Here is a 21,765-nt window from a genome sequence, read left to right as displayed (position 1 = left end):
TGAGCAGAGGAGAAGTTTGTTCTGCTGCTTCGTGGACTTCCACGCAGCATTTGATCTGGTAGACCGGAAGCAGCTGTGGGAGACTCTGGCTGGATATAACATGCCAAGGGATTTGCTAGGGCTGATCCAAGCACTTCACTCTTACAATTGGGCCCAGATAATCTTAAATGGAGATGGGAGCTTGTCTCAGAAAATTCAGATTGGTAATGGGTTGAGGCAGGGGTGCGTATTGGTCCCCATGTTATTTTCCCTGTTTATTGCAGACTTGCCATCAATCCTGGGCATCGTGAGCGGGGCAAGCCCGAGATGGGAGCTTGTCTCAGAAAATTCAGATTGGTAATGGGTTGAGGCAGGGGTGCGTATTGGTCCCCATGTTATTTTCCCTGTTTATTGCAGACTTGCCATCAATCCTGGGCATCGTGAGCGGGGCAAGCCCAAAACAAGACGGGAAACGTATCTCTTGTCTACTTTACGCGGACGATCTAGTAATATGGATCAAACAGAAATGGGCCTTCACAGAAAACTAAACAGGTTTAATGAATATTGTCATAGTAAAAAAACTGGTGGTCAATATGGATAAGACTAAGATTTTATGATTCGGGAAAAGAGAATCAGGTTAACTTGGGTCCTAGGCTCCGAAAAGTTGGAAAAAGTTGCTGAATATAGGTACCTAGGGATGTGGTTCGAGAGGACATTGCGGTGGCATACCCATCCCGACGCACTAAAATTGAGGGCCCTGGCATCGGTCAGGGGTCTAAAAAGGTTCAACTATGCATATGGCGATATGTCCGATAGACTAGTTCTAAAAGCGTACCCAGCAATGATACCACCCCAATTTTTGTATGGCGCAGAAGTGCTTTATCTGAATGGTATTAACGGATGGGACTCAGAGGAGGGAAACAACCTGAAAAGACTATTTTCTTTGCCCAAATCGTCTATGATTCAGGGGATGATTAGAACTGGGAATAACCTCATGGGGTAAAACCGCGTGTATGGCCCTATTGCGTTTTTGGCAGCGCCTGGGTATGGGGAAAGATTATAAAATTTCACAATGGTGCAGAAATGAGATTGCAAAGAGTGAGTTAATGTGGGCAAAAAGGACACAAGCTATCATTACTAAAGCGTGCTACACTATGAAGATTACGCTGTGCCCCAATACTATCCAAATTAAAATCGGCAAAAGGGAACTCAGGGCCCTGGGTAAAGAAATGTCTCTAGCTCAGGGCCAAGATTACCTTTTGAGGAAAAAAATCTGTACATTTCATGGCGCTAGCGTGGCAAAACGAACAACATTACCCCTATATTGATAGGCTGCCTAACTTCTGGTTGAGAAGAGAACTGCCAAGGCTTGGGGTTAACCCATGTTATGTGAATAATGGGGTAAAAAGATGTATGATTGATAGTATGGGAAAATGTACGTGCAATTTGGGAACAACATGCAATATCCCACATCTATTACTGGACTGTCGTAAATTTTTAGATATACGTAAAGAGTTTTTATGTCCAATTTTTAAGAATTATGATATTAAAAATAGGGCCCAAGCAGTAAACCTCTTAACAGAAATGAGTAATTTAGACATAGCGTGTGCCATGGGGAAGTATATTCAAAAAGTTAAATAATCCCTCAATAGCATTCTGAACGGATTTGTTTATCTATAATTCTGTGTGGTCTATGGTACACGAAATGTCGAAAGGTATGCTGAGAGCATTTTATGACGTTTTATGAGGACAAATAATGAATTGTGATTTTAGTAGATTTTATTGATCTGGTTTTAAAACGTTTGGGGACCATGGTCCAAATAAACTTGTACTTGACTTGACTACTGCCACCTGCAGACCAAAGTGGTACACCGCCAGCCAGTACATTGCTGCTTGCTTCAGTGGTTCTCAACTTCTGGTCCAGAGACCTCTGGTGCCCGCAAAGTCTACTCAGAGTGTCCGCGACTGCTTAGCAAATCAATTAATATAAACAGATCACTAAAGTGTACATAAATAACATGTAAAGGTGAAAAATGTTCAATCTTCTGTAAATGTGAAAGAATTTTAAATGGGAGGCTAAAAATTAAGTTAGTATCATCAGATTGATTTGTGGGAACACCACAAGTGCATTGAACAGAATATAGTATGGATGACGAGTGGTCTCAATTGCATTTAAAAAAGCTCCAATCTATTTATACTTGTTGGTGAATTAAATAAAACATTTCATCATTTGCGAATGTGTCCGATGAATGTTTGTTTCTGTATTTTTTGTATACTCTGGTCCAAACCATTAAAAATGCAAACATCTGGGTCCTCGGCTTCCAGTATTGACTCAGTGGGGCCCCCTAGATTCCAATAATGATTCAGCAGGGCCCCCGACCACCAGTAGTAATTAAGTGGGGGTCAGCAGAAGTCAAAAGATTAAGAATTATGGTCTAAAGTCATTATAAGGTGAATTTTAACATTAGACCCCTTAAGTAACAGAACACTACAGGCCACCTTTTATGACTATAATGCTTTTCCACTGATTATACAAGGAATTATTTAAAGCCCTATAGCTCTGTAAACAGAAAGAACGCCTAATAGTTTTGTTTATTGTTCCATAAATCTGAGTAACGTAGAAACATTTAACCCTTTCGCTGCGGCGGGAATTCCGCCGCAGCGCTGGGGGGGGGGTTTAGGGGGCAGCGCGGTGCTCATGACGGAAGCACTCCGTCATGAGCCGCGTTTGAGCTGTGCTCATGACTCCGCCCACTGCGCTAATCGCCCCCACAGGCGGGGAATTAGCGCCGCGTGGGCGGCGCGGCCGCCAACGGCCGCAGCATGACGGAACCACTCCGTCATGAGCACACGGCGACCGTGGCTCATGACGGAGTGGTTCCGTCATGAGTGGGGAAGGGGTTAAAATAGTGCTAGCTCAAGATTATGTTGGAGCTAGAGAGAGCTGTGTCTATTTTTTTCGTCTCTCTTCCAAAGCTCCTTTGCTGTAAAATGAAGACTAATTGACCACACCAGGTATTTCTTGGGCAATCGTTAGGACTTTAAAGACCACTTCGACTTTGCATCTTTGATTCTATAGGGACTGCTTCTTACTAAAGGTGGCTTAAATTATTTTGTTTGCTGTGCCTATGAATGGATCATGAAATTGCTAGTATGGTTCTACTGCACACTGATCTTTTCTTTGCATGGGCAGAATAACAATCTTCATGGTTTTTTTTTCTAGTGTCATCCAGCCTCTACAAGCAGCTGATTCGATCTGCATGCGTCTAATATTTGCGTTATCATCCATGCCTACTGACAATTTGCAGCAAGTAAAGACTAAATAAACCTTGAAAAAAATCCTTGTATATCTATGTGGCTCAACTTGCCCAACATAGACTTAACTTAATGTAACTGTTATTTATGTAAACTTTTGTGGCTGCAATTACTACGTAAAACAGAAATAATATTTGTGCAATTCAAATTTCTTACAGATAAAAATTATGTTGGAAAATCTATTGCGACAGCATTTTTCTCGTAAATCTACCAACAATGTATTAACAAAAATAAACTAATTTGTATCTCAAAGGAGACCCTGAATTGCTTGAGTGTCCACGTTTTCCTTTCCAGAAACATTTATTTTAAGACGCCGCACTGCGGCACGCCTTCCCCTTGTGAAAATGCTGGCCAGCTTCAGACCCCACCTGGTAGACCACTAATAAACTACAACAAAGAATCAATATTATTCATAGTAAATCGAAAAGAGCACTGGCAAGGAGGCTACCCATATAATTATAAAGGGTGCGTGTTTCTATTCAGGCTTACACATATCCTGTGGTACTCTAACCCTCTGAGATGCAGTCCTTCAAGGACCATGAGTACTCCCAATGCTATGAGGGAGAGGGGGAATGGTCCACTGAGGATCAGCGCCTGCAGGAAGGGGTAGACAACAGCAGATAGTCTTTGTGAAAGTGCTGGGCAAATTTGTTGCCACCTTCTCTCCCTTAGACAAGGCACAGACATCTATCAGAAAGATCTTCCATGGGAAGGCTTTGCCAGGGCCAGATGAGGCATGGACACTCCTCCGGCCTTCCCGATCAACAAGGCTCCTATAGGGGACTGTGCAAGAGAAACAATAGATGGCACGACAGACACCATTCACGGGCCTTCTTCCCCTACAGAGGAACCAAAATGAAGCAGAGGTGTAGTAAACACACTAGGGGTAAGCATTTCCCTTACCCCCCCAGCCCCCTGAGAGCAGAGTGTGGGGTGGCTATGCTGGTTTGTGGACAAATGGAGGGAGATTTCCTCAAACTCTTGGACGATACCAACAGTACATGGGTTCAACATAGAGTTCTATGAATCTCCAGTCCAGCTCTCCCAGCCAATGATCAGGAAATGAATCTGAAAAATGATAAATTAAACAAGCTCTTGCCCAAAGGAGCAATTTACAGGTCAGCACTTCACCTGAATGGTTTTCTGACCAATTTTTTCTCAGTGGAAAGACAGACAAAGGTTTCAGACCAGTCAAACTTAAAAGGAGTTAAACGAGTAGCTGGTATATCACCATTTCAAAATAGCGAGGATCCACCTCAAGAGTTGACCTTTTGGCAGACGACTGGATCTACGGGACACTTACCTGACCAATCTGATTTTTGCCCCCCACACACACACACACACAGAGGAGATTCCTCCAGTTCTCCTGGAGGGACCAAATAGACGCATTCCTAGCACTCCTATTCGGTTTATCATCAGCTTCACCAAACTCTTACGGCCAGTGGTGGAGGTACTCAGACTGATCATCTTACCTGGACGATATCCTTTTGATGCACAAAGGCCGTTTTCGAATATGATTAAATCTGAACACTATTCAAATTCCTGATCCTGGAGAAGCTCAAATCAAAAAGAGTAAATCAGGCTTGATACCGAAGCAGATGCAGAATGTAATTCCTAGGTTAGGTGATCGACTCAACCCAGGCCACTTGGAGTCTTCCATAAAAAAAGATCGCCAAAATGAAGAAAGAACTGAGAAAGGTCATGAGGCCAGACAGGATCTTACTCCAATAATTAGCCAGGATAGTGGGACTTTTTTCGATACAAGTCATTTTTCTGGGCCTGTTCCACTACAGACTATTGCAGAGACTCAAGGCATCACATCTGAAGAGATGATTGACCTATTCTGAATTGATTCCCTTGTTGCAAGAAGCCAAAACGGAGATCCAGTGGTGGCTGGACCACAAGGATTCTTGGAATGGCTAAGCGATCTTTGGAACCTCACTGGACCCAATTACAGAAAGCCAGCCGCTGAGGTGCCAGATGTGGCAACATCTCAATGGGAGGCAGATGGTTGGAAGAGGAACTAGTGCTCCATATCAACTTTCTGGAAATTTTTGCAGGCTATTTTGCCATCAGGTCTCAGTAACAGGCCAATATCTTCCAGGAGTCCAGTTAAAGATTGCACACTGGAAGTCCAGATACATCACGGACAACAACAGTTGGATAGAAAGATGTTGAGAGCCTTGGTGAACAGACTGGGACCTTCCGACTTCCATCTATTCACCTATAGGTTGAACAATCAACTTCCGGAGCAAAAGTGGTGGATGAATTCCTTCAGGACTGGTCACTTATATGTCTTTCCCCCTTTTGTGATGAGACCCAGAGGAGCATCTCAATTCAGATGTCAGACGGCATCCCTTGTTCTGGTGACACTGATAAGGAGCTCACAGGCTTGGTTTCGGACTCAAATAGAATAATCGTGGGACCTACCAAATAGAACTACCGCTATCAACCAACACGCTTCAGGATTGTCGAGGCTGCCCGCATCCTCTGGTTCTGCAGGGTCATCTCAAGGATTTCAGGGCACGTTGGGAAGATAACCAACTCTCAGAGGTCGCTGCAAGCTTCATTGAAGATGCATGGGCCTCCGGCACCACCTTGTTATATCGCTTGGCAACAATGAGTTTGTTGGTGTATGGCAAAACACCTGGATCCCATAGCTTGTAAAGCGCTTAACATATCACCCGTTAAGGTTTCGATGCTCTGTGGGTCATCGGGGAGATTAAGTGAGCTATTGCCCAGAGTCACATGATGCTGAACTGCTACCAGAGCCAGGGAGCGGACCGGGAACCCCACACGCCAGAGTCAGCCGCTGTGGCCACTGCGCCACACCTTTCCCACAATTAGGATTATCGTTGAAAGCTGGATACGAGACAAACCAGATTAGTTCTCTGCGACACTGTAAATATCACACTCTCGGGTGTGAACACACACCCAGGTCTACCTTAATGCTTCAATTGATGCTTTATTGTTTCATGAATAAAGTTAGGATGCTATTTTCCATTATGATGGACATGTACTTATTGTATCATGCAATCTTACTTGATCGCATTAAAGTGGAACAATAATTTGCATGAAAAATTTGGATAACGTTTTTGATTTATACTTTAAGGTAACGAACAGAAAAGTCAACAATGAAAGACCTAATGGGTATCTTCATTGCATAAATAAGTGGAATAGGAAGACCATCACAGGGTTATATACAAGAACCCATGTTATGATTGGAGGGCTGTTGCTAATGGTTACCGATTTCCAGAGGTTGCTGAGATGTGGTTTATTTACTCTGCTGTTTTTACGAAGTTATCTTTAAGACAACTGTTATTTAATAAAAGTTATGCATAATGCTCTCCTGAGAGTCCTTAATAGAACTGATATATATTTTCTAAGTGCAACACGCTTGAAAAAATAAGTACAGCATTTACCACTTGGTTCCTATCAGCTGAAGTAGTTTAAGGACCGCGACAGCAGTCCACAAGCACACAATGCACAGCAGATCAGTTCTGCACTGTAGCACAAGATAACGTCCCCACGTACTCCTACTACCACAGCATCTTCCTAACAGAGAGTGAATGATTGAGTCCAGTGGAGATGTTAGCTGCATATCTATGACAGGATAGGGCGCTTCAGATGATGCCATCTCTTGTTCACTTTATAAGTTATGTAACGTTAACATGTAAATACTTTGAATGAAGTTAAAAAAGCAATATTCTTGATTAAGTAAGAACTAACAAGACCCATGAGGCGAGAACCAAAGGGATTTGTATGCCCCGATGCAGGCCATTTCTCAGTGATAGGTGGAGTTTGCCTCAGCCTTAACACCTCATAGTAGCTTTCACCGTCGTCTGACCATACCCTGCCCCCATCCGGCTCCCATCACCACCCCCAACTCTTTTGCAACTCGAACAAGAACCGATGCCCACCATTATTGCATCCATCCACAATGGACCGTCTCCTGCACCACCTCCTCCACGCACACACCAGCACATAGGCCACCCATCAACCTCCGTACACTCCCACAGTGCTAAATGCCACAGAACATCAAATCAAATCCCCTCTGTGTTCCACAGACATCACAATCCCAAATTACACCCTCCCTTTATTCAGCATTTGTCCGGTCCACTGCCCGGCAGCCACTGAGCCCCTCTCACCATGATGCAACCTTCGCTGAGCTTGGTCCCTGCCATGTCGGATTCCCTGAAGGTTAGTGTATACGCTGCTAGGCCTGTCTACGAAACCAAGTCTCTTCTCCCCGTCTTCCCTTCCCAGTCTTGTGGTCCTACTCTCAGCAGTTCCCGCTCGCGCCAAACGTTCAGTACTTAGACAGAGAGGACGGACAGTGGAGTAAGGGCTAAGTATCAGAGAAGACGGACTAGGCGTCTAGTCCAGTTTGGGTTCTTGGCATAGACGAAGGACTAAGCGCTAAGTCTTTAGAGGAGCAGTCCAGCGCCCTAGTCACGAGCGAATAATTGAAAGAGAGAACGGACCACAAGATTGTGCTAAAAAAAACTAGAACGCACACTTGAGTGTTGTGCTAACAAAAACTAGAACGCACATTTGCGTGTTATGTTGAAAGAAAGGTGAGCCACGTAAAGTCGAGATGCCGTTTGCAAGTTGTACTGAACCGTGCAACTGTTTGCGTTGACGGGCAGTGCGCATGATCTCTTCGCATTCTTCTGCATGCAGCTAGTGGGAACAGAGAGAAGCAGCGATTGAATAGTTGAAGCCACGCATCAACGGTCTAGGAGTTTAGGTGAGATGCAACATCCCCAGTAGTAAAGGTGAAGGGTTTAAGATGTTCCTCGGGTTTAGGTCCTTGAGATTTGTTGTATCTGGAAAATATGGGGCATAACGACCTGAACTCACAACTTGGAAACGGGGGAAACAGGTTTGTAGTCTGGGCTCAATCTCCCTCTGACTGAAAAAACAAATAAGCTATTGCTCATCTTTCTAACGCGTTCTTATTTCCCTGGGTCAAGCCCGTGCTACAATATGCTACACAAAAGACACCAGACATTAAGGTAACTTTGATGATTGTTCTTGATATTTTCAATATTGATCTCGGTACTTTGATTTACGCCTTGATCTGGTCTTGCAAGGCAAAAGCTTTAATTTATTTATCTTGCTGCGGAGGACGTTACAGGGTACCTGACAAGTTCGGACTGGCCTGCCGGGCAAGCGGGCAACTGCCATGGAGGCCAGAACCCCTTGGTGGCGGGTTTCAGACTTCAGTAGGTTGTAACACAACGTAGCAAATATTGACAATGCTGCTGTGCCCGTGGCCTACCGAACCACATTATTACCTAGCTTTCTTGTGTATTTATTTTTAGTGTTTTACTTAGCGACCTGCTTCACGGTTATACTCAAGCTCATTGACGGCCCTCAAAACATTGAACGGGTGCGATTTTGGGATCGCACAGAGCCTGATGCACATGTATTTAAAACCTTTTCGAAAAGGTTCACATTTGTATTCCTGTCTAGCGTATAGTTACTTAAATTGTGGTGAGCCCAGGGCGCAAGTCCTAAAAAAAGAAGTGGGGGGACTCATCAAGTTAGACAGAATGGGTGTGACATCACAGAGCATGACATCGAATGTGGCATCACAGGAAGTGTAATCAGATCTTGAGACCTCACATATGTTTAGCATGTCTATCATGTGTACATTTGAGCGCATTACAATATTTAACAAATCAGATTTTGCATAGGTGCTGTGCCAAAATATTGACGCAACCCAGATGCACAATCTGAGCCTCAATTTATAAAAACAAAAATTAATTGCATACATTGTCACTACAAAAATGGCAACAAGGAGAAATGTGGCTGTAAATCTGTTCTGCTTAATTGGTAGCAATGTCTGCATTTTAAAATATGTTATGGGGTTCAGGCACCTGCTGCAGAGATCTTTGTATGACAGCTAAAATCTCTGGGGATAATAATAATAAGGTTAAGATTACTCTGGAGCACAGCGTATTTGCTGGAGTGATCTGTGTTTTGTCTAGTTCTAGTTTTGAATCATAGAGGGTTATTTCTCCTGTAAAGCACGATATGTAAAACACAGATGACAGATTTTTATTTAATATAAATGGGTAAGTGGATTCATACTTTTATGATGGATAGATCCTTTTGTTACGTGCAGTTCATAAACTGTAATCCTTTTAATATAACACAGTGAGCTGTGAAGGGCAAGTGGCTCCTATACACTGTAAGCCTCGCTGTCCTATGTAACACATACTGTAGATTGATGTACAAACATATGATTTATTCAATGAATCACATGTGATGTAAAACACTGTAACACCCTGCATTGAAATAAGTAGTTCTAAAGCGCTATAAAAGAAATTAAACAAAATAGTGGTATGTAAATTGTTATTTGTGTAAATACTGGAGCAACCAACACATCTGACATTCTTACAGTGTATGCATGTCTCATATACAGGGACTGAACAATGTCAAACACCTTTCTCTCTTAAGTACTTGGGAATTGATAAGATGTCAGCCTTTGTCTCCCCTCTATTGTATCTGATTGTGAAGCTACCATGCAGGCTTCTCCAATAACAGGAGGCCTAATGATCCTTGAACTCCGACTTTTGCTATAGGCACAGCTGGAATCTAATAAGCCCCTTCACCACTTGCACGTTCCTGCTCGGAACAAAAGCAAACAACATGCAGGCGCTGCTGAAAATGTCCAGTTGTCAGAAAATTACATCAGGACCCTTCAGCATATTTCTGTGAATTCCGTGAGAATTAGGAAAGAAACATGGCACTACGCTGAAAGTAGCCAGCTTTGTAGCAGCGTAGGAGGTGTCTACCCTCTGAAAATAGTGGGTAGACGGCATCTACCCACATCTACCCTCGCCTCGCGCCCTGGGTGAGGCTGCTCCAAAACATGGACCTGTTAGGTTACTGCAGTTTATCAATTCATGGAAAACTAATGAATTAACACAAATAACAGGCTTCTGAGTGACAGCAGCCAGATTTTCAGGGCGCTGATGTGAAGTATCACCTAAGTGAGCATGGTTTCTGCGGGGAATGAAAGATTGTACTTACTGCTTTTTGTGAGACAGGGAAGCTTCGCTTTGCTAGTGCCATGTTGTCCCTATCCTGTGAGGGAATGAAGCTTACACTGCTGCTTCCTGATATGTACCTGTCCTGTAATAGGAAAAGATTGCGCTGATGCTAGCCTACCTTTACCATTCCTCTGAAGGATGGAAGCTTGTGTTGTTTCTGCCTAAGGTATAGCTGAGATAGGAAGAGGGGTCTTTCCACTGATGTTACCATCTTCTAACAAGCATTGGCAAAACCAATAAGTCTTGCCTCTGTGAGATTTATTGGCTTTGTTAATGTTTTTTTTAGCTACGTTAAAAATGTCTAACAGTATTGTAATTGTCCACAATATAGTGTTTTAAAAAAACGTAAGTTATGTTGCACTGAAGCTAGCGCTGCTGTATAATATAGCTAAAACAAAATTGACAAAGCCAATAGATGTTGCATAGGCGAGACCTTTTGGCTTTGCCAAAGCTTGGTATGGAATGCCATATGGTAAGTGATAATTATTTATAAAGTGTTTACAATGGCTGAAGTGCTAATGTTAAAGAATGGAGAATGCCCTTGTCAAGGTGTTAGTGTGTCCTGATTCAGAAGCATTTTAGGACCATATAAATGCACTGAATGTAACATAAGTTGTAGGTAGACAGAAAAGTTCAATAGGTTACAGTGTTTATCACAGTGATGCTTTAGGCTATATTTTACTTTGGGTGCAATGGTCACAAAAGAACCGAAAAAGCACTCCTGACTGCTTGTTTGGTACTTAAATATTGCAACAATTGGTGTTCAGTTAGTTTCCCAGACGTTTTGGCTCCTGTTACACTGCAACTGCTGCACCATTAAAATCATGACCCTAGTGCCTGCAAGGTAACTGCACTTGTGACTCCTTGATTAGTAGTAACATTTAGCAGTAATCGGTGTTGAGTGGGTTTCCTAGAGCTTGTGGTCCCAGTGCCACTGCACCTGCTGCACCATTCAAATCATGACCCAAGTGCCAGCAAGGTAATTGCACTTGACTGCTTGTTTAGTAGTAAAATATAGAAGTAATCAGTGTTCAGTGGGCTTCCTAGAGCTTTTGGCCCCTGTGCCACTGCACCTGCTGCACCATTCAAATCATGACTCTAGTGCCCGCAATGTAATTGCACTTGTGACTGCTTGTTTAGTAGTAAAATATAGAAATAATCGGCGTTCAGTGTGTTTCCTAAACCTTTTGGCCCCTGTGCCACTGCACCTGTAACACCATTGAAATCATGACCTTAGTGCCTACAAGCACAAATGAGGAAATTGTTTATATCCAGTAATATATGTGTTCCAAAAAAGGCACAGTTGCAGACGGAACACATAATTATTGTGTAGCTAAGCATAAACACAAAAGCTTTAATAAAAAGTGCCTTTAAACTTATCCAGCTCTCCAAAACTATTTGCCACAGATGACATAAATAAAGCATATGCTTTGCACATCAAAGTGAAAACCAAGTATTTTAAATTGTGTTACAATGTGGCTGGCTCTTTCCTGTGAAAAGATTTTATCCTGTGCTTGACAGTGAATGGGCAATAACAGTATAAATTGCCCAAGATCATCATAAGTTAGGCTGACGCTGAGCCTGAAATGCGGTTTTGTACTTTGTTCATAAAAAAGGCAGTTTCAAAAATTACCAAAGTAGAGGAATTTTGCCTAAAACTTGCAAATGTTTTGTGCTGCTGAAGAAAGAGATACCTTTTGAGATGGCTATGTCTAAAATTAAATAAAAAAAGGACACAAGCAGGCTCCATGGAGAAAGTAGGCTGCATTCCTCTTACCTGTCAATGCTCGCACTTTGAAGTCAGCCAAAAGCAAAATTAACACCAGGCTCCCACAAAAACACAGCTTGACTTTTGACCTCGGTCTTTGAATGCCCAGCAAATGTAATGAGATAACAAGATTTGAAGGACTGTTTATTACAGAAAACGAGTTTGTGGTAGAATATTGTAAACACAGCTTTAGCATGGGGAGGTAGGAACTCAAGCTGCACAGCCTACAGCAAATAAAGCCAGCAAACGGAAAGGCAGAAAACATGAGTTACAAATCCAATAGTAAGCAACGGGCGGAATGCATTCCCAGTTCGACTTTCTGAAAGCTCCCAAGATGTCTTTCGCGTTCAAGACAGCTGCGCTGTCTGGTAGGCAGCGAGCTAAAAAAGGATATTTTCAATGCACGTGCATTACCTGCCCAGGCTAGTCAGAAGCTTTTATTGGACCCAGGGGAAAACTCCTCATGATATCCTGACACAGGGACATTGGTATCAATTGCAGCTTCACAGATTGACCAAAGTGTGTGACCCAGGGCAATTATTATTTGCCCCTACCTTCTTTTCATTGCTAATCAAATTTGAGAGTGCCTTGAAATAATTCAGGTCAAGATGTGCACTGTTCAAAAACCTACAATGTATATAGTTTAATATGCCATAATGTCGCTCCATCTATAACAACAAAAAAGGTCTTAATCAGGAGGCACGAGGCAACTTTCTTACCCCTTGGGTCACTAATAAAATTGTCACCAGGGCTGAAGGAGGAAAGAATGTGATAACCATTCAGGATCTGAATTGCAGAATGCCTAGTCAGGAAACCTGGTTTCAAATCCAGCTTGAACAAACAGTGTGACCCTAGGACATTACATTTCATCACTGTGCCTCCTTTTCAATGACCTTTACATTTGAGAGCACCTTGAAATATTTCAGGATGTACCCTGTATAACAGCATCTCTTTTGTATGGTTTAATAGATCATAATGTAGCTCCATTTATAGCTCCATTTATATATATATATATAAAAGGTTTATATAGAAGAAACAAAACAATTTGATTCATTAATAAAAATTGTGGCATCAGTAAGGGTGTGGTTCATACATGCGCTGGTCTGGCGAGACTTTTTGTGAGGGCTTAAAAAACATGCTACCATGCCCGGCCTAGAGCTACAGGGCATGTGCGCGGGCGCGCGCCGCGCTTGATCGCGATCACTTTCACTTTTGCGGCCGCACGACCGCTTTGATGTTCTCCGTGAGCCAATGCTTGTTTTATAATGCAGTGTAGGTAAAATCTGTTCTGTGGTTTCAAACTGCGGAGAGAAGCTCACATCCTACGAGTAGCTGAACTGCAGTGTTTGGCCAGAACTGCAGTGTTTGGCCAGAACACCTGGGCTCAAATCAGCTTTTCTGCAATCGAATTATATAAGCGGATCACTTCCTTTCTGATGGATATTTCTGAATTGAGATTCTTCGCCATTGGAATACCCCCAGATGCCTGACTGAATATGGGAATGTTCCCATCAGTGCTCCCTCGCCCTGTGGCTCTGCATTGGCTTCGTTTCCTCCCCAGAAGTGACGGAGGGGGCGGTCTTTAGTCGCAGACCCTGCGTACGTTGTCACTTCCTTTCTTTCAGAGTCTTGGGAACCGGAACTCCTCCACTCATTTTATCTCTTTTCAATGCCTTTCCAAATTCAAACCCAGTACGTAAGAGCCTATGCACCCACCTAAAACCATACTGTTCTAGCCATGCTGTGACTGTTGGACGCAGATGTCCGTGATGGACTTGCAGAAGGTGTGCACAGGTGTGTTGGCCCAGGAGACGGCTTCAGGTCCTGCAAATAGTGTGCCCTCGTGCACATCAAAGCAGTCTGCAATCGTGAAGTAAGATGACAGTACAAACCCATTCCCCTCTGTCAAGGCTAGTTACAGAACAGACTCTCCTCACGGTCCAAATCTTTAGGTAAGTCCAAGTCAAAGAGAAAACGCAGGAATGCGAATCGGAAGAACTGATGCCAACATCCCTGAGTTAATTGTATTTTGGCACTCTTCGGGTTCCCTCTGGCATGCCTCATAGCCTCGAGGATGCACAGGGCGTCACCAATTGGGTTGGGTCCCTGGTGGCGGATTTGTCCAGAGCGCCAGCAGACCTCCTCAATGCTGCCTCTGAGTCTGCAGTTCTGACTCCTTTTCCCGCTCAACAATCCATAACTCTTCCAGCTTTTTTTTTTTACCTGTCTCACCCCTCAAGAGGAAGGGAGGCTCCATTGGCTGAATCCTGAAAGAGCTTAAAACTATTACATCGATCGTGCCAAACATCTCCTGGAGTAGTATGAGTTTTTTGCAGAGTTCTCTGGGGGCAAAGTTGAGGTGCTTAGCCAGCTGCATAAAGGTCTTCTTTGCGTTGGCCCAAAAGCTGCTACTGGAGCATCTAAGATCACATGCCACCAGAGTTAAGCACTACACCACTGCACTGGCGTGCAGAGTGCCTATCCTCGACATCAGTCAGATCACGACGAGGGCGTTGGTGTACATGTTCCCAAAGTAACACTGACTTGATAGCCACGTCCTAAAGGAAGGACATTTTGGCTGGTCAGTCCTGCAAGAAAAGCTGGCCTGTGCCCACTCCACAGACCCTCCACCTTGGAAGTTACCACACTGGTATTTATTTGCAAGATGGGTGGCGCTTTTATGCGGCCCCTTCATACTTTCAGGGAGGAACAAAGCCAATGCGTAGCTGCACTGCCTCATCTAGTGGTGTTGTTCTTAAATGCAACTTGGTAAAGTGATGTAATTGCTCAAACAAAACTAATGTTAAAGAAATTAACTTTTTTTAAATGTCTGTCATATTTTATATAAGGTTTGTTGTGCATTTTAAATTGTAAATCTTTCTCTGGCTCATCCTTTTGAGTTTGGGGCCAACTCAGACCTCTGCTTAGGCTGGTGCTGTGAATTTGTTATCTTGTCTAGGTTGCATTCAATTAATTTCTATGTAGTGTATCTTGGCTAAATGTATGTAATCCAGCATCACCTCGAGATATTACACCTCTATGCGCATCTCATTCTCTCATAGATGCATCTTGCTCACCTGTATGCACACTCCAGCCTCATCAAACTCGCCTCCATGTACCCTCCAGCGTCACATCAGACCTCACAGTTCTACATCCCGCTCACCTATATGTACACTCCGGCCTCATCTCCGGCCTCATCAAACTCGCCTCCATGTACCCTCCGGTGTCACATCAGACTTCACAGTTGTACATCCTGCTCACCTATATGCACTCTCCAGCCTCATCTCCGGTCTCAGCTTTTTACATCCTGCTCACAGTTCCCCACTTCAGCCTCACCTTTATACATCCTGCACACCCATGTGCACACTCCAACCTCACGTCATGGTTTGACGCTTCCTTGCACAGTCCAGCCTCTGCTCGAATGTTATGACACTACTCTGTGTTTACGTCTTTGCACTCTGACCTGTCCATTTTCTCTTTGAGATACTCTCTGGACAATGTTCTCTCTCCTTTGCACACTTAAGGGCACTTCCCTCACTTGGCATATTTGTGCACACTCCATTCCCATTTTCTTCCACTCACGTCAACCCCAACTCCCAGACACACCCCTAAGACACAATACACAGCTCTTTTTTGGCATGCACATTCTGGCTGGTGTTGCCAAAGTCAACAGTTTATAAATAATAACGATTGTGTTCCTTGGTGTGTCCTTAACCCCTTCAGCGCGGCGCGGATTACCGCGCCGTGCTGAAGGTTCCGTGCGCGGGCGGGGCCGTGACGGAGCGGTCCCATCATGCGCACAGCGCAACCGACGCGCATGACGGAACCGCTCCGTCACTCGCATCGAAGGGGTTAAGTGATAAATATGTATGCTAGATTGATTTTTAGGTCTCGCCTAAGCAGTGCGCATGCACTGCATAGGAGACCTTTAGCCGTCGTTCAGCTCTTTTTCAAAGCACGTACTCGTGCTTGTGGCGGCATACAGCACGCGGGAGTGCGCAGCGGTGCGCCAAAAGCACAAGTATGTGCTTTGGAAAAGAGCTCTTCCCAGCGTGCGCACACCACTCGCGGGTGCACCCCTCCGCCGCGATGAATTTCACTTTCACAGCCGCGTCACTTTCTGATCTTCTCTTCCTGTGTTCTTCTCATTCCTTACTTTATCACTGCTGAGTCAGTGACGACCCCCCGGCTCACCTTTAATTACCCCCTGGACTTCGTCGGGTGCCAGAACACTATTCACGGTCTGCTCTGGATTACTGCTACTGTATCCCTTCTTAAGGGGTAAGCGCTATAGTACTCGCTCTTTTTAGGTCAAGCCTAGAGCAGCGCATGCGCTGCTTGCTCGACTTTTAGTAAGGGTTTTTTTAAAGTGCTACTCACAAGCTTTTCCTGGTCTTAAGCACGCGCAGCCGCCATCTGCCTTTTGTTATCTTTTCCTCCACATCGCTGGCCATTACTTTCACTTTCGCGGCCGCGCACAGAGTACAACTCTCCTCTCCTCACATCTTCGGAGAAGGGATGGCATTTTATCAAGTAAACAGTGATGTCGGCCTGCTACAGCGCCATCTGCCTTTTGTCTTTTCCTCCGCATTGGTTGGCCATTACTTTCACTTTTGCGGCCGCGTACAGAGTACAACTCTCCTCTCCTCACATCTTCGGAGAAGGGATGGCATTTTATCAAGTAAACAGTGATGTCAACCTGCTAACCAAGCACACATCGTAAACATTCTTTACTAATGGCGTGTTCTGGCTAGTCACATTGACCTATAAAAACGTGCCCACAGCTCCAGCGCAGATTTTGCAGGACCCGATTTAACAAACTGTTCTACTCAATTTTTCCGTGCTGTTTTAAAAACACCTTACATTTACATTGTCATTTGTTTGTGGGATTCTTCTTCGTAGATGCACTGCGGTTGATGAAGGTTATTTTAAAGCGTCTTTCCTCTTGCCGAGAACGAGCCATTTTTAGAAGGACCTTGCGCTTGATTTTACACGGAGTGCATTTTCAGCTTGCGCGCCACAATAAGGATCCGCCGTCCTGAATTATACCCTTTTAGCATTTAACTGGTGCAAAGGTAGCAAAAAAGGCGGCATGTGTTTATTCTCTCTTGGAAATCGAATTAAGAGAATATGATATCATTGCCCCGCGCATGCGAAGGCCTTTTCAAACCCGCACGTTTCCTTCCAGGTCTACCATCAGCTGCTCCAAAGAAGGATGTTATTGGAAGCACCTCTCCCTTTAAAGCTCGGCTGATAATGATCACTAGAGACGCTGCACGGGATCCTGCCTCGCGCACTTCATTGGCTGTCGCTCTCATGCACTTCCGAATTTCATCAAAGGCTAACTAACGAGCAACTCTGTGAGCACTAGGCACGCAAATAACATCGGCTCCCTTCTGGTCACTTCAGGAGGACACTAGACTGAGCTGTCCTGCTGGAACTGGAAAGCTCAGATAGAAAGAGCTACGTCGCCATTAGAGGAAACAGTAGGTTCACACAATGTTTGCTCACTCAGGTATTGTTTATGACACTGACAGGAGTCCTCTGTGAAATGCAACTTTTTCTCTGTATATTGGAAGAGTGCAACTATAGCTTTAGAGCGCAGATGTTTGCATTCAGTTCCTGCATATGTCCACAGCACCCCATATCTCCAAATATCTACACAGATCACTAAGTTGGATTTATTTTGTATTTGTATACACTGCGAACATTACCCAAAGGTGTTACAGGCTATAGAATAGAACATGTCTCATTACAAGAGATACAAAGTTACAAACATAATTACAAAAAGCATAAAGTGGGGGATAGAAACATAGGGTTATTGACTCGCTTCTAGGCGCTTCTCTGCGGAACACGCACTTTTCTTTCTACATCCATTTCATAGTTACTTATTTTGCATCCTGAGTCCTCCGATGTTGGCAGTTGTATAATTGGAGCAGAGGGAGGCAAAAAACATACTTCTTGGTGCTTTTCCGAGGTATGTGGAGCTATATTATTTAAGGCTCGCAATGTGTGGGCATGCCAGTGAGGGATAATTTACTGCATTGCTAAACACTTATAAGTTCCCAAAGGCGAGACCTATTGGCTATGCCAATGCTTGTTATAAAGTTCTTTCAATGCAGTGATATAATCTTATGTGCTTAAATGAAAAATCCAAAATACACTTTTTATGTAAAAGTTATAAAGTGGCATTTGGTGATACTTGCAGCGGGGCAGAAGGTCCAAGCTGAGCTAAGAGCTGTGCACCGCAGCCTTCGTGAAACTGCTTTTCCTGACAGGCTTCAACATGGATAGGGCAGCAGAAAATTATGTGACCTGGCTGTCACCACCTCACTTCCACTGTCCATTTGGCACTGTTTGCGAGGTGGGAGATGCTTTGGTGTTGTGTGCATAGCTAGCAGTCTCAAGGCCTATGCACTACCACTACCCACACCCAGTAAGCTGAAAGTGTAGCCTGACAACTTGTGCATTGATTGTTTCATAGCTCAGGCTACAATTACAGTGACTCGCCATGTGAAACATGCTGTCAGCCTCACCAACAGCAAGTTGTATGACCTCTTCAAAGAGTAGAACCTCAGGAAATTTGCCCCATCGCCCTGCTCCCCTTCTGAGGCTGGTGAACATGCTCTTTGAAGTAGGGATTATTTCACACAACTTGATGTGAGATACCCGTATTCCTGGGGACGATGCCTGAGCCCATATGGGCATATTCAAGCACCGAAACATGCTGATGAAAAAGAGTAGGAGGGTCCATTGCTCGGTCTTCCTGTTTTTAATCTTCTGGTATTGAGATACCAGAAAAGTATTTTAGTTCACCCACATACAATTTTAATATAGGTCTGACAATTTAAAACGGGAGAACATAAATGTCAGTATACCTGATGTAATCTCACTCAAACTAAGGAAGCTATAGATGGCAAACTGTACAACAAGTGAACAGTAGTACACTTGAATGATTACCAGTGCAAGATATGGAATCCACTGATGAAGCATACCGTACTAGGTAGGTGCGTTTTCATCATTCTATTTGAGTACAAAAATGTATGGTTATTCCATAAGAGGTTTGTCTGTTTCCTGCAGGAGTTTTGAACTTCATGTTTGTTTGTCTGTTTATTAAAATCCTGCAACAGTCCTTCAGTGCCTTTCACTCACTCTTTAGTGGGTTAGCTACCTGCCTTGTACTTGTCCTGTACATGTGAGAGAATGGTGTGATGATCTTTATGATCCTATCCCCCATCCTTTACTTATACTTTGTGTTAGGGAAGCTTGCCCTGAGGCTGTGCAGGTTGTATCATTATTGTGTTGTGAAGCTTGGTGTAAAATTTTCCACTACACATAAAAAAAAAAAAAAATCATATGGCCAATGCTTGTTTTAATGCATGATGTAAGTGAACCCTCACAAAATATGTGAGCCGGGTTTACTTTGGATTTTACACGTCAAACAAGTAGTGTCTGAAATGCAGTAGGCGACTTTGCAAAATCTTAAAACCTAGGCAATACCAATGCCAATGTTATCGTTTCAGATTTACAAATGTAAGCAAAACAATACTAAACCCAGGTCAAGGGATTGAAAAAGAGCAATCCTCACAAACCCAGCCAAAATGCATTAAAAATTGCATATTTGTTCTATACTTTAGACTTTTCATCTTCCTAATATTGCAATTCAATAAACAACATTTCTTCATCATATCGCATAAAAATTAAGGCCAAATCTGAAATGCTACCTGATTTTTAAAATAATTTTTTTATTGGATTTTGTGCATGTAGGGGTATTTAGTAGGGCTGGGCGGACTTTGCGTAGCGCTACTACGCACAATTTTGAAAACAATTGTGGAAAACGAGCGCACATCCTGAGGGACCGTGTGCCCGTGACTGGGGTCCCTCGTGCTTGGGCAGGCTCCCCGATCTCCCTGGCCTGGCTGCGTTGAGAAGCAGGGACCGGCCCGGGCCTCCTGAGTTTCAGTCAGGGTCTGGCAGCCCACGTCCTGTGGCCTGCCAAGTGTCCATCTGTCCGGGACAAGGGTCCCTGGTGCAGAGCCCCGGAGCCCTGCAAGGGCAGGCGGGAGCCCTACTGCTATGGCTCGGCGCGGGCAGATGGGAGTCCTTTTGGTCCCGGCCATCTGGTCGCACCTTTCCCTCGGCCATCTGGTCGCACGCAATGCTTTCCAATAGGGCGACCAGATGGCCGGGCTGCCCTGGAAGTCCCGATGGGGGCTCATTTGCCTCCCCGATCCCAGCCAGGGCTCCAGGAGGTCGGGTATGTCCGGGCCTAGGGTCCCCTCTGTCACTTGGTGCACACCATTTACCAGAAAGGGGGGTAGCCTTCATCCGGATTACTAGGGGCAGGGTATGCCAGGACGCCCCTCCTGGGGATGGCGGTTCTCAGGCGGGGACCAGATGGGCCAAGCCTGGACGACACCTCCCCGGGGTCCGGTGCTCCCTCATCCAGCCCGCGGCGAGGCAAAGTGCCCGGGACGGAATCCATGGGTCCCCCGGGTGTCCGGGCCCCGGGAGCTCCTGCGGGCCTCCCATGCCTGAGACCCAGCGTGGGGTCTCCGAGCCCCCCCGAGCCCTGCAGCCCCGGAGCCCTGCAGCCCTGGACCCCTGCAGCCCCCCGAGCCCTGCAGCCCCCGAGCCCTGCAGCTCCTGAGCCCTGCAGCCCCCCGAGCCCTGCAGGCCCTGTGCCCTGCAGCCCCCGAGCCCTGCAAGGGCAGGCGGAAGCCCTACCGCGAAGGCAGATTGGCGTCATTTCGGTACCGGCCATCTGGTCGCACCTCTCCCCTCGGCCATCTGGTCGCGCGCAACGGTTTCCAATGGGGCGACCAGATGGCCGGGCCGGCCTGGAAGTCCCGATGAGCGCTCATTTGCCTCCCTGATCCCAGCCAGGGCTCCAGGAGGCCGGGCACGTTCGCGTCTAGGGTCCTCTAAGCCTCGCGGTGCGCGTGGGTTACAAGTAGGAGCAGGGTATGCCGGGTCGCCCCTCCCGGGGTTGGCGGTTCTTTGCCGGGGACCAGATGGGCTATGCCAGGGCAACATCCTCCCAGGCGTCCGTGGGCTCCCTCCTGCGACCCGCGGCGTGGCAAAGTGCCCGAGACAGGCTCCACGGGTCCCGGGCAGTCCTCGCCCGGGCCTGAGAGCTCCGGTGGTCCTCCCCGTGCCTGAGGCCCAGCCGGGGTCCCCGTGCCCCCCAGGAAGCAGAGCCCCCCCCGAGCCCTGCGTGGGTGGGCAGGCGGGAGCCCTACCGCTATGGCTCGGCTCAGGGCGGGCAGACGGGTGTCCTTTTAGGTGCTGACCATCTGGTCGCTCCTTTCCCCTCGGCCATCTGGTCGCGTGCAATGCTTTCCAATGGGGCGACCAGATGGCCGGGCCGGCCTGGAAGCCCCGACGAGGGCTCATTTGCCTCCCGGATCCCAGCCAGGGCTCCAGGAGGTCGGGAGCATCCACACCTAGAGTCCCCTCCGTCACTCAGAGCGCACGGGTTGCAAGAAAGGTGGGTAGCTTTCCTCCAGATTAGTAGGGGCAGGGTATGCCGGAACACCCCTCCAGGGCTGGTGGTTCTTTGCCGGGGACCAGGTGGGCTATGCCCGGGCAACATCCTCCCAGGCGTCCGGGGCACCCTCCTCCGGCCCGTGGCGTGGC

At 45.7% G+C, this 21,765-nt stretch overlaps 2 protein-coding genes across 3 annotated transcripts in view; one reads left to right on the top strand and one right to left on the bottom strand.

Annotated features, from left to right (window-relative positions):
* Positions 1-7,715, bottom strand: part of RPA1 (replication protein A1) — a 258,365-nt gene extending 250,650 nt beyond the window's left edge. Inside the window, exon 1 of the mRNA XM_085649076.1 lies at positions 7,443-7,715. Coding sequence (XP_085505202.1) covers positions 7,443-7,478 — 36 coding nt within the window. The 5' untranslated portion in view covers positions 7,479-7,715. The remainder of the gene's footprint in view (positions 1-7,442) is intronic.
* A 150-nt stretch (positions 7,716-7,865) lies between these two features.
* Positions 7,866-21,765, top strand: part of SMYD4 (SET and MYND domain containing 4) — a 182,851-nt gene continuing 168,951 nt past the window's right edge. For both annotated transcript variants that reach the window (XM_085649075.1, XM_085649074.1), the window contains exon 1: positions 7,866-8,044. The gene's annotated coding sequence lies outside the window, so the exon portion shown is untranslated. The remainder of the gene's footprint in view (positions 8,045-21,765) is intronic.

The sequence above is a fragment of the Triturus cristatus genome, chromosome 3_2 (assembly GCF_964204655.1).
Source record: "Triturus cristatus chromosome 3_2, aTriCri1.1, whole genome shotgun sequence".
Taxonomy (NCBI): domain Eukaryota; kingdom Metazoa; phylum Chordata; class Amphibia; order Caudata; family Salamandridae; genus Triturus; species Triturus cristatus.
The sequence above is the reverse complement of the archived record's forward strand: the minus strand, read 5'-3'. Positions and strand labels throughout refer to the sequence as shown.